Genomic DNA, 17,305 nt, shown 5'->3' with positions numbered 1-17,305 from the left:
AGGGTAGAGATTATATAGTCTGATCTGCCTGCCAGTTCAGGCCTTATCTCACTCCTGAGACAGCCAACACAGACAGCCAATCTTTTCTGTGAATGGGACACTTATTCCTCTAGGAACTAAAGTGGGACAAGGAACTACATTTAACAGAAGCCCAGCCCCATCGCTAAATGGCTAACAACTTTGTCACTGCCAGTTTGGGTGAGATGTGGGCTGGCAAGTATAAGTAAAAGGCTCCACATCCCATTACCAGTCCCTTGAGCTACAGAGTCTCATAAGCATAGACAAAATATAAATAGACTTCATGAACTGAAAACAGAGCTCTAAATTCTTCAAAAAGCACCTGTGAAGAAAGTAGGCTGTGGCTGCCATTTTGGATTTGATCCAGCTAAGTAGCAAGTCCCTGTGGCAGCTTTCAAAGCTCTTAAAAGTTTTTCTTTCCCATTCCAAAAGCCAAGAATATTTCCAAACAGGTTTCAAGAATTGAATATTAAGCTATAAAAGCAGCTTCAGGTACTTGTTCTATGAAAGAGTGAATCCAAGATGACGGCTCCAAGCTGGTCTGATAGAACATTTCAGCTTTCCCAGCACTTGGTATGAAACCACAAGCCCCAGACCTACATGGAAGGCCGCAAGCAAAGAACATGCCGATTCAAAACCCGGCCCCCAGTCAAGTCTTCATCGCTCTCTTCCAATAATGACAGATTGAAAGAGGAAGAACAACTCTCTCCTCCACTTAGACATCTTGAGCTATGGCTTAAAATATGACAGACCAGAAATCTGGAGCACTGGTTAATTTTTGATGACAGAGCTTTATTGTTTGAGCATACCAGTTTGCACCCATAAAAAAAACAGAACAAAGGAAGTTTTGTTCACACTAAGGATAACTAATAGTTTCCAACCATAGAAAATGGTTTTCACATGGTGGAAGAAAAAAAAAAAAAAAAGAAAAAAAGTCAAACATACACCAAACTGAAACAAAATTGAGTTCAAAACTCAGCGCTTAAACTACTGTGCAACTATATAAAAGGAAACTGCTTGTATATTAAACTGTCACAGACCACAGGGAAGATATCAAGAGGCGTTGTTGGGTTTTTTTAAATATTCTTATACATGTTTTAAATATGATATAGAGATCATGATGTGATGTTACAATATGACAACAAGCAATTGACAGATACCACCACAAACTACTGTTTGATATTGGGTTAAAGACTACAACCAGTCCTCTTACTACTGAGAGAGCAAGGAAGGACTGTAAGTAAAAGGGCAAATTTTATCACTTCAGTTTAGAAACTCAAACAGTCTGCTTTTTCATTCAAAACAAATATCTGTAATTATCCAGAGATTGTAAGAATTTAGAAGGTCAAAGAATGTTACAGTTGTCTACTCTAGAGACTGAATTAAGTATGAAATTGCACCTAGCATTTAAAATTATGACAGTGCTAATTGAATTTAAAAAACAATGAAAGCTTAGAAATGGTTTTGGTTACAGTTTCCTCAATGTTCTCACTTTGTCATACATTTTGAGGAGCTTTAGCATGATCAGGCTGCAGGCTCCCTTATAAAATTCTAATTTGGGGGATAGTTCTGCATTGGTTTTAATAATTTCTACACAACGACAAGAATGCTGCAGACAATATGGGAAGCAGGTAGAATAAAGGTATTAACAACCTTCACGAGTCTTCATTTTTGCTTTGACTCCATCCAAGAGCAGCTACCTGAAATGCCGTTTGGACTCTTCAGGTACCTCTCACCACAGCCTTTTCAAAGGCTGTTGCACATGTGGGGTTTTTTTATTATTTTTCCCCAACTGGTGTAGGGTACGATATGAATAAAAAAACCTTCCAACAGTTCTGCGGTCACTTAATGAGTGTAAAACCAGAAAATTTCTTACACACTGCTAGCATCTTCAGTGTACAAAACCTCAGAAAATTATTTGCATAGATGTTTTGTAAAGTCCTTTGACATTTTTCAGGGTTACCAGGTTAGGTCATTACTATGTTTTTCCAAGTGGCTAATACAAGTCTTAACAGTGGTACCCTCCCTCTACCAGGAGGAGGTCTGGACAGAGGAAGGATTGCAGCTTACGATGTGGTAAGTGACTAGTCCTTTTCCCAGCTCCAAAAGGGGAAAGAATTACAAAGGAGAAGGAATTACAAAGACGACCACATTGAAACCCCAGCAGACAGGGCTTTTGATAAACAGTTGAGAAAACAAAATGGAACTGGCATGTCTGACTTACCATATACATCCATCTACATATCCACATACACATACCATCTGCTGTACAACTGCAGTTTTAGCAACTTAAAAATAATAGCATTATTGACAGCAGCATTTAAAGAAATTTAAGGTCTGGCAGTGGAGAAATGAGAGTGTGTGATGCCATCCTTGTCCAATGAGTCCTCTGCATTCCAGAGGTCTCCAAATGGAAGTCACCTACCATATGGGCTGACACATCCCATCAGTCTGTGGCAGCGTCATTATACCACAGCCTTTAAGTATTTTTTTGTTAAATACACATCTCAGCTTGTTATTAAAAGTTCCTTTTGGTAGTTCCTACTTTATTCAACTCAAGCTTGATCATTCTTTTTTAATTGTAATATGAACCATTAAACTAAGATGATTTTTCTACTTCTGAAACTTCCAGCATACAATGAAAAAAAAAATTATCTGCCACAAAACCAGCCAACATGCATTTCCCTGAACAGGAACATCTAGAACAGATACTTGGAAACCACATCAGGCAGAAACCAGTTCCAATTGTATTTGAAACATGAAACTGGGAGCAAGGGAAAAACAAATTCCAAATAAAACATGAAACTACACTGCACAATTATCAAATAGGAACCTCTAGTCATACTTTTGTATACTCCCAGATTTCTCCCCACTTAGCGAGGCATATTTTAAGCACACTTTTAACCTTCCCACCCCCATTTAAAAACAAACATCAAAGAAAAGTCGTTTGGATGGACACCTTCCGCTTCTTATGCAATACAGATTTAGACGCTGCACTTCAAAACCCCAGCCGTTACTTCAGCACCCAGCAGTCCAAACATTATTTCAGTCCTTTGAAGCAGCCCTAATGGTATCTTCCATTTGCAAGTAACACTTCTGTAGTCAAAGATCTTACTCCAAGGAGATGTTAATGTGAAACCACTCAGACTGCAAAGAGACACACACTCCTGGAGGCAGACTGCAAAGGTGTTTAGAAGTCAATGTAACACCATTACGGAGAGTGTCAGCTTAGAAGCTGTCATAAACACTTCATAATCACTCAGACACAAACTGAACTGCCTGCAACACATTACTTTATTAAGTGCTGAATACAGGTTCAATTGTACGAATAAAAAGCACAATGCTACAGATAATAGCCTTACTGAGTAGATTTTCACATAAATGTCAAATTGCTGCTTTTTCAGATTTAACGGTTTTTAAACTATAGAGATCCGCCTTTTTTTTTTTTTCTTAACTGGAATAACGTTGCTTAATTACAAGCTAAATACTCAGCAAGATCAAGAAGAAAGGTTTGTGTAATACCAAAGGACAGAAAAAAGTGTTACCAAATAAACGCTAAATATTAAGTCAGTCGCGTAAGTGCCAGATTTGATTTTATTTTACTCAGACTAAGTAAGCAAAAAAATAAGATGGGGAAACAACGTGGAAAAAAAGCAGGTTATGCTATCTCCAAATGTGTTGGATATAAAAATCCTGCTCTGAAAAGATATTTAAAATTTATGTTAAAGACTATCATTCTGAGAAACTCTCCAAGACTGTCTTACTAACAAAGGAACCATTCCAACATTGAAATTATAACCAACACATACAAATTGCACAGGTCAAAGCTGTACCTCCCTGGATGTGGTCTCAGAATTTCACAGAATATACAAATGAAGGGCTGACAAAGTGGTGCAATATCTCTACAGTTGACATTCTTAAGATGGATGGTAAAATATTTCCACATTTGGCATTTTTTCCATTTTACTGGACACCCCCTGCCCCCATTAAAAATACCTCTGCAAAAAATGAACGACACTAAGAGAAACTGTGCTGCAATTTCATTTTTCCTATTTGTCCTAAAATATTAAATACTATTAAGATCTAGGAATTATGAAGAAGTGAAATAAAATACTAAATACTATTAAGATCTAGGGATTATGAAGAAGTGAAATACACTGGAGGGAAAAAAAGACAATGTGGCTGTATCATCCTACTGAAAAAGAAGGTAACATCAGGTATTCCGTGGCCCAACTTGTGGCTAATTAAGACACGGGGGGCAGGGGGATAAAAAAAAACCACCCACAAACCCAAAGAAAACCCTTCTTTCCCAGTAGGAAACATGCATAAGCTACCTTGTACTACCTGGCTGACAGCATCAGTAAACAGACATAAACCAGGATAAAAAAGTAGTTTAACTTGTCATTTTTTTAGTAATCTCCACCAAATTATTTCATGTTTACTGCAGCGTACCATGGGGTATGAGTTTAAATGCAGAACAGGTTACACCAAGGAAATCTGTTCACATAGCAAAGAACTGAAACTCCCTTTCATTCTTGCTTTCCTTGGATGTGTAGGATCCCATCCTAGACAGCATTTCTCAAGAGCATTGATACAGGTAGCTCTGACAGAGACAGTCTTTCATTCAGACACAGAAAGTCACTTACAAGGGATGCACAGAACTCTCACCTAACCACAGAGCAAGGGCATGTTACATACACGCACACACAGAGGAAAAAAAAAAACAATCTCTGCTAGACACAGAGCTGCTCATATCATAGAGTGGCCAGGACAAGTCCCATGTCAATGCAGTCTACTTTCATACTTTTTTTCAGAAAACACACGTTCATTTGAATAGGAAAATTTCAGCATGATAAAGTAAGCTGTTTTATAAAAATTCTTTAGCCTAAGTCATTGTGACTACTCACAGCATCCTAACTAATTGATCAACTCGTGCTATAACTTCTGGTACTGCTACAGTTGTAGTTGCTCTCTTAGCTCAGTATCTTAGTGACACCTAATGTTTGTTTTCTGTAATACACTTCGAAGAACAAAGCAAAGTCTTTCTGAACCACTTTAATAATCTGATTTGTACATTAATATAAAACTGATCAGTCTTCAAAATAACAAAAACTAATTACATACTAATTACATACTGTAAACCCATTCTTAGTATTCAAAGTCATTCCAGTGTAAAGGCAGATTAAAAAAAAAAAAAAGAAAAAAAAGAAGAAAAAACAAGAGTGGACAAGCTAGCTTTGCTATGTCAGACACTGATACACATTTCTGCTCTAAAAAGATAAAAGATGTGTTTTGTTCCACTAAAAATAAAGCCATGACAGTCAGAATTAGACACAGTTTCTCAGGACATACAGCAGATAAAGTTTCCTATATTTTGGTTAAAATGTTCCTAAGTTTTGGTTAAAGATCCTAAATTTTGGTAAAATGTTACTAAATACTGAAATATAGTGAAGTATACTAGTTCTTACTGCATTTCTAATAAACCCTCATTTAAATGCAAAAGCTCAGCAGTTTTTTTTTCTTCCTCATCTCTAGCTAACAATATGCAATCAGGAGGGGAAAAGCCAGCTCTCCCACACTCCAGTGAAACTCAGTTTAACTTGACTTTCGGTGTACAAATTAACATTTTTTTTATTATACTGTCTAAGCTACTGGTATATAAACACATGTCCTACATAGTTAAACATAAAGTAATAAAAAAACCATACATATTTCTAAAAAACCCAGTGTATTTTACAAAGGAAAAGAACTCCACCCTCTCTACATTATTTTGAAGGACAAGGTGTTATAGGCAATTTTTTTTTTTAAGTTAAGAATTTTATGACCTACTGTATTAAACTTTATTCTATAGTTTCAAGAAATTTGGGGGAAATTCCCCAAATTAAGACCATGTGCTCATAAACCACTCTGAAACACAAACTGCAGGGTGTATGTATGACAGCATGAAATCAAACCCATATGCACACATAGACTTTAATAAAATTAAAATTGCAAATCATGTACATGACAAACATTTGATTGTAAAATACTATTAATATGGTCATACTTGCATTCCTGGGACAAACAAATGCTTTTCATATTTTTCCAGCCTTATTCCTTTCTGTAGGTTAAAAAGATTTCTGTCTTTTCTGGGATACAAACTATTCCATAATGTCAAACACTACTCCCAATTTGACTCCGAAAATTTACTTAATAGAAGTAATTTGTAAAAAGCCTTCAAATCTGAAGGTACACAAATTCAAGTGTTTGATCTATGCTCAGTATTAATCTTAAGATAAGCATATTACATACAAACCATATGACATTGATGGTAAATGTTGGCTCTTTCCACTTCAATAGGAAAAATGAAAAGTAAGGTATTAAAGAAATAACACAACATTACCAACAAAAAAGCGTCTGGCACAGAAGTGAAGTGAAATCCATACTTACAGGTATGCTCCAGACTTGCATTCCATCACTGTATCCAATCATTAGCAGTAATGGTGGTTCATTCCCGGTGCTATGTATTTCATGAAACTCCATATTCCTTGATGTATCTAAATTGGGTTTAAATATCAAAGCCATTATTAACAGGTTAGGATCAGCTATGGCTGATGTCAGTTATACTAGATGGTATTTTCTCAATGCATGTTTCTGTTGTCATAAGTAAAGGCAAGCAAAGTGGTTTAAATTTTTATGCTGGAACAACAATGAAATATATTATTTTAGGAAAACAGTAGATTTGTTAAAGTTTCACAGAGAGGCTAGAAAGCAATAAAATTTAAAATTATGGAGAAAAGTTTTCTGGATTGTGGGTTGTCACTAAATACCCCAAAAACTTCTGTAATTCTTTCTCCAATGATTAATAAAACATGGCAAACTTTTCAATCAAAGAAAAATTTGCAAAGGACCAACAAAATAAGCATTAACAAATACAGAAATTACAAATGCACAGACTGGTCAAAACTATTTCTAGATACTATATAATTAATCTTTACATCAACCTTACCAAAAGAAGAAAATCCCCAGGAAGAAAAGTGCTACAGGACATAATAATCAAAAATATTAAGCTTTTCTTGAGTTAAGCCCTCTAAAACTACAGTTTCAACCATGACAGAATGAACAAAAGCTCACTGCAAGCATGTAAGCATCAACGAAAGAGAGGAAATATTTAGGATGGTAAAAGAGGATGTGTTCAGGCCCAATCAGATCAGGCTGCATAAAAGTAAATTCAAACAGAATACGAACAATTCTGAAGAATATTCTAAAGATTTTTTGTTATACTACAGAAAAGAACCTAAAGAGGGAATGCCTGATATTTTTTAAAAATGAATATATGAGGGAAAAAAACCCACAAGCAAACAAACCTTAGATAGCCTAAAGCTGGACATAATGCCATCTACAGGTTGACAGTTCTAAAACCCCTGAATTTATGAACTGCCAGCCTCTGTGCCATTTCAACAGCTGGAAAACATATAATCTTCCCTATTAACCTCTTGGAAAGGCTGAAAATTCCCCATCACAGCTCTGGCTACGGTTGCTAGTACTTCATCTGAGACCAGAATGGCCTTTACCATAGAGCTCTAGACAGGAAAATAAGATGGCACACAAGAAACAGCAATCCACTGAAAGACTTCAATCCAGTGTTCTCCAGAAGACAGGTCCCTTAGTTCCCCAGCTACAACAAGCACACATAGCACACACCACAAACAACTCCAAGATGTTCAATTAATTCAAGAAGTAACTACCTGATAGCTCCTTTCAACCATTTCTCATTCAGTGCCTAACCTTTCCGATTCAAAAAAAAAGGTAACTAGGATAGACGGGTAAAACAGCTCAGATCTTAAGGGGGGGAATCTACGTGATACTCTTAGCAAAAGCTTTTAACAATCACCATTTTCTCTTAAAACGGTTGGAGATCTGTTTTCTGCACTGTCACTAGTCTTTGCTGACGATTTATTAAGATACACTGGAAGTGATAAGGTACATTTTAGGAATATTTTGTGAGTTTGCTCTATTACTTCCCTGAAAGACATCATGGAATCTCCTGCTCATTTTACCTCACTGCTCTTCCTTTCTACATTACTCCAAATTCTATCACCCCACTGAAAATATATCTGGGACCTGGACTGGATTCACAGTTAGATAATATGGCTTTGAAATCAAACAGTTGATGAAATAAATTCAGTTCTCTGCTCTGTTTTCAACTACCTTAAGAAAAAGAAATGGATTTTTTTTTTTGCCCCTCTTCCTAAGCAGGAGTTAGTTTGCCTTTAGATGAAGTCACATGGCCTATTTGTTCTACTTGGTAGATACTGAATGGAAGTGCAGTTATTCACTTAGAATTTAGTCTGTCTAGAACAGGGAAATTAAATACTTAATTTTCAGTCAACAATGCTTACTGATAAAGCTGACTGAAATTATTGTACATGGACCAAAAAAAAAAAATCACAAAAATAAGTGAGAGAAAATGGAGCCATACCATTTAAATCTGCGTTTTCAAATCTGACCCAAATGATCTTCTCCTTTTCTTCTGCTGGTGGGGTACCACTGTAGGCCTGGACAAAAAGCAAAAGGGTTAAAATAAGAAAGTTTAATACCGTTTTTTCTCCCTCTCTAGACCACAGGAGGGAATGTAAGTTAGAAAAACAGAGATACGTGTATCTTGTTGTCGCCAGTATTCCTGTGAGGTTTTGTTTCAAACATGAATGGTTCCATGACCAACATATACCATACTAAATACAACTCAACAAGCGTAACATCACTTACTAATGTAGAAATGACAAGACATATATAACAATAAGTCTGCTGGAGCAGGTTAGAAATGCCACATGACCTACAGTAATTTAGTCAAGCTAAAACACAGTGGCTTCTACAATCTTTAACTTTAGCAGTTGTACACTACTTCTAAAAGCAATGTTAGAGGTTCTCACGTGAGGCATTTCTACTTTTAAAATTCTCTTTAGTTCACTTAAAAGCCTTGTAAGCAAGACTGAGGAAAGAAGGAGACCTTTACTACATAGTTAATTTTACTGACATGTTTTAGTTATATTTGTGACATCTTTTATATAGCCATTTAAAAGAGAATAAAATGTCATTCCAGTAGAACAGATCCATGTTTCAGTTCTGTGTTCTACAGATTCCCATAAAAAGATGAGATACAAAAAGAAACTGTGAGGGAGACTTGCAGTGTTTCCAAATTGCAAGTTTTACAGTTCTCAGGAGAAACTGTGGTAGTAAGAATGTGAGCTACAGTAGAAATACCATCACTTCCAAATGAATTGTAACAAAATACTGTGCAGTATTTTGGATTAAATATGAAAAGAGCTTGTATAATCACATGCCAGAAAAACAATAACATGAACTAAAAATACAAATTTAAAAAATAAGTGTGGGTATTACTTTTCAAAACAAATCACATTCCATGCTTCCAAGGCAAACTGATTTGTAAAATAAAACACAGACTGTATCCTTTAACTACAGAGGGGAAAAAATAGGGGTGTGCATAGAATGCAGCAATCTTTTAAATGAAAGTTCAACTATTTTTAATTTTGGCCATGAGTCCAAAATGCATTTCACAAATTGGTATTAGTGAAAGGAATTTTTTTTATTATTATTGAGGAAATTAATGACTAACAAATGAAGATAATCTTTCAAATAAGAACTAAGATAGTTTCCTGAGGCTACAATTAGCTGCAATGCTCCTCCACTGCAGACTACAGCCTCCCCAAAGAGTAACAAAACAAAATTAATTTCCCTCTGCTACGGAGAGGCCCATGAGCAATACAGAAGCGACCGTTCCAGTTTCATGCTGCTGCTACCTACAAAAACTATGACCAAGAGCAGACATAAGCTTCATAGTTATTCTCCAGAGAGGAAGATCCCAGAAATGGCGGGGGGGGGGGGGATAAAATAAAAAAGCAGAGTGAGGAATTCCGTTTTGCAGAACGCTGGAGAACAACGAGCTAGCCAGAGCTCCACAGCCCCACAGCAGCCAAGACATTCTGAGGCAAGTTAAGGAAACAAGATAAAAAAGAGAGAGTAAAGGAGGCAAAAGAAACTTTCTCCTTTTCAGCCAATGATAAAAGCTAAGGTGACAAAGAGTGTCTACCAAGTTGTTCTAACACCAATCCAGCCAGGGTTCATACACAGGTTTCCAACTACAACCTAGAAAAAACGTATTTGTAAGAGGCAGAGCAAGTATTATGCCCAGCCTCTCCCCTCCGCAGCTATTCTATTGCCAAAATTGTCGTAGGAAAAGGCTGCAATCTTCTTCCTGCTATTTATACTGTAATGCTTCAGCTTCTATGTAGCTAAGACTTTCATTTTAATTATTACCTATAAGAGGAAATGTGTAGGCCCAATCTTCAGATGGCACACAGTCTATGCTTTTAAAAACCTGGTCTCAAGATTCACATTCAAAAAACAAAAAAAAATGGCTTTTGTTTTTCAATGGTATTTTGGTCCACCTGACACACACTTCAACTGCTTTGTACGCCAAAAAAATAGTTTTAAAAGATCTACACATACCTGTGGCACAACATCTTGAAGGAACGTAACAACGCTTTCCATATATGACTGTTCCCTTGAAAACAGAAGGAGAATTTTAACTACCACTGAAGTTCAGAAACAGGCATGAATATATTAAATAAGACATCTCACCAGAGAAAACATGTACAATTTTTAGCGCAAAGGAAAATATTAAGTATGCAATGCAGTTACTTAATATACTACCAAACACTCTGACAATATCAATAGCGGCCTAAAACTCTGTAAAAAGCTAAGTGATACTTGTTTATGAAATAACTGCTTGGGGGAAAAGTATAAAATGTAACAGTCAAAAAATTACTCCATGTTCTCCACATCAGAGTGGCTGACTGAAGTAGAACACGCATTTGGAAATTATTCTTCAGCATTTTTCTACTTGATTTGGCTATTACAACATGAAGATGAGGACTTAAGCTAAGGGCCGGAGCTCTCCTTGTGGGGCAAGTGAACTTTAAGACCTCATATGCACTATGTACAATGATGAAGTAAGTGGTAGCGCCTGGGGGCAGGAGAGGTATTTTCAGGTAAGATTTTGTAGCTTGGGAAGCTTATTCCTTCTTGGAAGTTCATTAGCAGCAATGATTTAGAATAGTATATAGTGCAAGATACGTTTGTTCTGGTAGATTTAAACTAATGCTTTCATTAGCTTATCCCTGCATGAGCAGCGAGTCTCTTGTGTAACTGCTGAGCAACATACAACGTAGGTTGACTGTATTACACAGACGGTGTTGAAACTATGCAAAAAGTTTGCGCCTTCTGTAATGAGTAATACCGAAACATGCTGGCAACAAGAACTATCTTCATAAAGTCTGAGACAATTTAAAAAACAGAATTAACTCTTTAGGTAACAGCTTTGGCAGCCCCCAAATTAATTTTCATAGTGGTAGTAATTTTTCTTGTGCCAACTCAAGATTTCTAATAGAAACAAAGAAAAATCATAAACTAGGAAATCTAGACTTTTGATGTCCAAAGCCACATATACTTTATTCATGCTTTCTGAAACTGCTGTGTAAGATTCTTTTAATAGAAATTGGAGTGTTTAGTATTTAAGAATTAGGTACTCTGCCCTATACACAGCAATACGGAAGATACTTCAAGTCAAATACTGCCAACACCTGGATCAGCTTAACTGGTTGACTCCTCTCTGAAAACAAAGATAAAACTAAACCATAAAGTTTTAAAGGTTAGAAAGCTTATTCCAACTCATGAAAAAAACTAGATTTTGTTCAGCAATCCAAGGATTACTGCATCAAATAAAGTTTGTGTTACTGCTTTAGGCTGAGGCCTTATAAATGAGCTGTGGTTTATAGCGCTGATTCTTCTTTGATTTATGTAGGTCACCAAAACTGTGTCTGTGTACCTCCAGAGCCCTTTATTACCTAGCAATAATACTTGTCTACAGGTATAGTATTAAATAAGGTGTTTGAAGCTCTCACATGAATGCCTACTAGCAAGAGTCATACTGTCTTCATTTTTCAGCTCATGAAATGAGTACTTTTTTTTTTTCCCCACCAGTACGTCTTGAAACAAAGTTGATGTTTAGAAAATGTTTTATTCAGTATAGGTACTCTAAATGTCTCCTGAAGTTGAAAAACTTCCAAGAAGATATCTTTGAAGTGCTTAAAAACAAGCAAAACAACAAAACCCACCCAAAAAAAAAAAAAATCTTCTGTTAGTAAGAATCTAGGAGTTTAACACAAGCAGCAGAATGCTGCTGCAGGCTACGCAACATACACAAACTCTCATCAAAAATACTTCAATTTTTGAGGTGAAAAGATATACCTCAAGAACAAGCCACCATATTTAATAAAACAAAAGAACACATGACCTTATTCTAACAGTGTTTTTCTATTACTATTTGTTCAAAACTTACTTTGAAGAAAAGGTCATTACAAACAGAAATGCATTTGTTGAGGAATTCTGCAACCTAAAAAAAAAGCTTATTCTACCACATGGCTGTAAGACAAACCTCTAACACAACTTTCTGTGTTACAATGATAGGTTTCTTGTGCTCCCTGGTAAAAATAAAGCTCATCTTGATGTCGAAATACACAACTATCTCCAGTAGCAAACTAATAGCCACTGAAACTGATAGCACAAGTGAACATTTCAATACAGTGCCATTTTGCAGCAACAATTCAGCAGTATAAACATCCCCAAGAAAAACTGCTCCAAAATCCTTTAACAAAGACAAGACCATAAATCTTCTAGACTCTTATTAAGCTCTTTTGCCATGAAAGCATTTTCATGTAAACACAATGAAAATAAGGATGCCCAAGCAAAAAAATGGTCTCTTATGCACTCTGACTGGAGAGAGGTAGCTTCTTCCTTTGTTCTTGGTTTTGTTCTCTTAAGCAAAAAAAATTAGAATCCACAATTCTACTTACTGAAGACTTTTAATGACAGGCTTATATGTTTTAATATATCCACCCCTGTGACAAGGTATTATTAAAAAGAACAGCAAGAAATGAACATGCTACGCACGTTCCTTCTAGCCTAAGGAAGGAGTCTGCAGTCATCAATCTACAGCTAGTGTAGTGTTTGCACAGCAAACAAAATTGTGTAAACAAACAACAAAACACTGCAATATAGCCATCTTTAAAATGTACAACTTTGAAGGTTTTGGTATATAAGTGAAAAGCAACCCATTTACAGAGACAGTTTGACCCGCACAGTCCTAGGAGACAGGAATGCAACACCCGTTTACTTTATTTTATTGGAAAATACTCAATGCAAAAAAACCCGTACTGTCAACACAAGCCCTCACAGCTGGCTTTGAAAGAAAATTCAGGCTAGGTTCTTCTGCTACAACAACATAAAAACCACTTCAAATAAGGGCTATTCTTCTAGAACATGCTTACGTGACAGCTTGTGGGCGAACCACCACTCCTCCAGTACATCGACTAGGGCGGCGTGGAGATTCTGTCGCCATTGTTTCTTTTCAGGTACCTGTGAGAAACACATTTCTTTTTAATAATAATTTGTATCAGGATTATTTATTACACCAGTTCTTGACATAGTCTTCAGGATGATAAAAGACCTCTTGAAGAAAGAAACTTAACTTATACAAACCTGTACAGCACTATGCCCCTTTACAGCACTTTAAAAAAAAATACTAAAAAACCCCAACAAACAACTTCTTTTTTCAGTATCTCAATCACTACAGCTCCTGCAATGTATGTGAAAGCAAAAAAAAAAACCCCACAGACCTACATGACAAAGTGGAAAATTTTCTTCAAACTGTACATTAAAGATAGTGGTACAGATACACAGTTATCATCAGCATTACGTATGACCACTATTTACCGATGAGCTGTTGTCTTAGAAAATATTTATATAAAAATAATGTACAATCACAATTGCAGCGTACTGTACTCTTGAAAATCTGTAATGGGTTACACTGAAGCTAACATAAAAAGCATGATGGAACACATTCTACTTTTTTTATGTCAGCTTTTTGTGCCGTCTTCAAGTTTTTCTTCACACTTCTGTTCTTCCGTGTGAAAATTCAGCATAACATTCCTAAAGGCAAAAAACACTTGAGGAGCATCACAGATCCCAGCCACCTCTTCACTTCACCATTCAGCTGCTCCATTGTCACACACCCCCTGCCCCGCCCCAAACCAAGAACCAGTACATAAAGCGACAGAAAAAGCCAAATCCCCAATGTGGTATCGGTTATCAGCATCACTTCACGTTTGGGTGGTCTTTGTAAGGGCCGTCTCATTAGGCGAGGCAAGGATAAACACTTAACCCCATAGAAATTAATAACAAAACGTTCAGCAGTACAACCGAAGTTTGACGCGCACGCCAAGCAACCTTAAAAGAAAAAAAATAACACGTAAAGGGCAAAATATCCCTTCATACGATGCCTGAATCCAGCGGGACACCTGCGCCAGCCGGTGCTCATCGCCCTCCCCTCAGCCCTGAGTGCTGTCACCTGCACCACAGCCCCGAGCACCTGAGAAGTTGTAACACCGGGGCTCTGCCGTGCGGGAACGCTCCCACAGGCGGGAACACCGGCCCCACAGAGGACCGCGGCCGGAAAAACCCCGGGGCACCCTCAACCACCGGCTGTTGAGCAACTTCAGAACGAAACGCTCCAACCTGACCGGCCTCTCCGGGAATCAGGCCGCGGCCAGCCGAGACCCGCCGGACGCCCCTCTCCTCACACCTCAGACTCCCTCAGGATTCCCTCAGGCCCCCGCCCTCCCTCCCTCAGCGCCCCGGGCCCCTGCCCGGCCTCACATCCCCACGCTCGCCCTCAGAGCCGGCCACGGCGCTCCCCCACAGCCCGGGCCCGCCCCACAACCCTCACCCAGCTCTCCCGGCCCCGGCCTCGGCCGCCCCGTCGTCCCGCCCCCCCCACCCCTCACCTGCCGCCCTCTCCCCTCAGCCCGGCTCCTCACTGACAGTGTTTGGGACCCCCACGGGGAATGACACCCAGCGCACCGCGCGCTGCTAGCCAATCAGAAGCTTCCGAAGGCGGGCCGCTCTTCGCTGCCGGCCAACCCCCCGCCCCGCTTGTCCAGCAGTGGGCGGGGCGCCGGGAGGAGACAGAGGGGCGGCTGCGCCCTGAGCTCGGTCGAGGCGGTTGGGCTGCCCCCACCCGCGGCTTTGTTTACATCGGGATCTCGCGAGAGCCGCCGGCGCCCGTCCCGCGCACGTGGGCGGAGGCGGGGCCGCGCGTCACGCGCCGCGCCGCCCATTGGCGGCGGAGGGCCGCAAGTGTTTATACCTGCCGCGCGACAGGCGCGGTGACGCGGCGGCGGGCTCTGAGGGGAGGGGGGGAGGGGAGGGCGAGGCGGGCGTTCGGGCGTTCGTTCGCCTCTCGCCCGGGGGAAGAGAGGTTTGGCCGCGGCGAGGGGAGGTGAGCGGGGCTGAAGGGAGAGGTCTGGGCCCTGCTGCCCTCGGTGCTTGGCGGCGGGAGGCGGCCGTAGAACGGCGGCGGAGGGTGAGGGGGGCCTGGGGGTCGAGGGTACCCCTCAGCAGGTAGGGCGGGAGCCTCGGGAGCAGCGTCTCCCTGCCAGGAGAGCTTACCGCCAACGGCTCCTGAGAGGATTTCTTCGGAGTTCGGGGTTTTTGGCAGTGCTGTCGCAAGCAGAGGAATGTTTACAGGTGTCCGCGCAGATTCCTGAGGGTGACGCAGTTCTCTGTAGCTGAGTAACCGCCTTGGTAGGCAGCTCTTCACAAGCCGGTCAGGTTTCCCGTCAGGGAGCCTGGGCCTCTGGCTCGCCGTTCCAGGCAGCGGGCACCTCAATGTCAGGATCGAGCGACCTGTTCTGAGAATCTACCCCGACTTCCGTAACCGCAAGCCATAACCTATGCATCAAAAAAATCAAAACGGTTACTAAACAGCGTCACGCAGCATGCTGCTTCACCAAGTACCTCTCAGGGAAGAGTAACCATTCTTCGTTCCTCTTGCCCTGAAGATGATTTCAAACAATGGCTTCTCAACGGTTAGGCTGCCCCACAGAGTTGTCCTCTGGGAAAAAGAAAAAAAAAAAAGTAGCACTAGAGGCTTTTTTTTTAATTTTTGGAAAGTGCAACAGGGTGACGCAAGTCACGTCTGCTTTCAGCATCTTCTTGATGATGCAGAACTGTGGTTTTGCACATATTTGTGCTTTATTTCACAAGAAAAAAAAGTTGGTGTAACTCAGGCTTGATTTTACCAAAAGGAGAGCGTGTTCACACATTAGCTGTAAATTCCCACACTTCTCTATCTCAGCTTTGATAATTAATTTCAGAGAAGTCAAATGATATGTAGGTGGGCAAAGTATACACTAGAGTAAACTGCTGGCAGTTTGTATCAGCAAGTAAGTTTATGTCTACTGTAGAGGAGCTTTGAATGTTTAATGCTTACCATCATTCAGCAGCTTTCTCAGGAAAAACACTAGGTTTTGTTTGGTTTATTAAAAGTGAAAAAAGCTGCTGCCTGCCCCTCCAGCTGGAGAAGCCCAAGTCTAGAGCTGTTGTGAGGAAATGTGGCAGAACAAGGCACACATTTATGAATGCAGCAGAATTGGATGAGAATTTAAATTTTGCTTCTATATAGAGAAAAAAAACTGAGAAAATTGCTGTAGTCTCTTTGCTTTTACATACACACACTATAAGCAGCAATACAGATACTCATCTAACATGTTACACTTGCATCTTTACTGTGAGCATCTTAAAAGATTGAATGTCACAAGGTTAAATTGAAAATAGACAATTACTACCTTAGTTTGGTGCAAAGATTGCTGCTAGTTAAGTATATAAAGCTGCTGTTAGCCTCGATATGCTTCCCCCCTGTCCTTATGTGGTATATAATGTCAACATCACTTATCCCAAAACTTCATTGTTAAGTCTTAAGTTACATCCCATATACACAGAAATAAATTCTTGGAGGATCCAGTTTGGACAGGCCGTTATTTTCGTATTGTAGGACAGTGCTGTATTCACAGGATGGATGAAAAAGGATTACACATTCTCAGAAAGCATACAATTCCCCCTAGGATTCCTGCAACCATGGCAACATACAAAGATAGCAGGCCTGATTTCAACCCATGTTTTACTGTTCCAGCAGTAAAGAATTAAAGTCTATAAATACCACCCTAGCCATTGGAATAAAATACTGGCCTTTTACTTCCCCATTAAAGAAATGCAGGTTATATATTGCTGCAGTTTAACAAACATTTGTATAAAGTGCCAAGATCAGTTCCGCAGTAAAACTATGTGGGATGTCTTGTTTTGTAAGCCACATAGCCACAGTGAAGAAGGG

General features: G+C 39.4%; 1 protein-coding gene across 12 annotated transcripts in view; it reads right to left on the bottom strand.

Moving 5' to 3' along the window:
* Nucleotides 1–15,969, bottom strand: part of BCAS3 (BCAS3 microtubule associated cell migration factor) — a 373,998-nt gene extending 358,029 nt beyond the window's left edge. For 8 of the 12 annotated variants that reach the window (XR_011326035.1, XM_069790971.1, XM_069790969.1 and 5 more), the window contains exons 1-5: nt 14,922–15,073; nt 13,407–13,494; nt 10,528–10,582; nt 8,480–8,555; nt 6,448–6,554 (exon numbers count right to left, since the gene is read on the bottom strand). Coding sequence is in view for 11 of the 12 variants with exons in the window: in XM_069790971.1 (XP_069647072.1) it covers nt 6,448–6,554; nt 8,480–8,555; nt 10,528–10,582; nt 13,407–13,477 (309 nt within the window). In the remaining variant the exon portion in view is untranslated. Of the gene's footprint in view, nt 1–6,447; nt 6,555–8,479; nt 8,556–10,527; nt 10,583–13,406; nt 13,495–14,921; nt 15,074–15,585 lie in introns of those variants that run through there. The other 4 variants (XM_069790967.1, XM_069790966.1, XM_069790968.1 and 1 more) reach the window with 2 other exon arrangements.
* Nucleotides 15,970–17,305: the final 1,336 nt, after the last annotated feature.

Source organism: Haliaeetus albicilla, chromosome 9 (assembly GCF_947461875.1).
Source record: "Haliaeetus albicilla chromosome 9, bHalAlb1.1, whole genome shotgun sequence".
Classification (NCBI taxonomy): Eukaryota; Metazoa; Chordata; class Aves; order Accipitriformes; family Accipitridae; genus Haliaeetus; species Haliaeetus albicilla.
The sequence above is the reverse complement of the archived record's forward strand: the minus strand, read 5'-3'. Positions and strand labels throughout refer to the sequence as shown.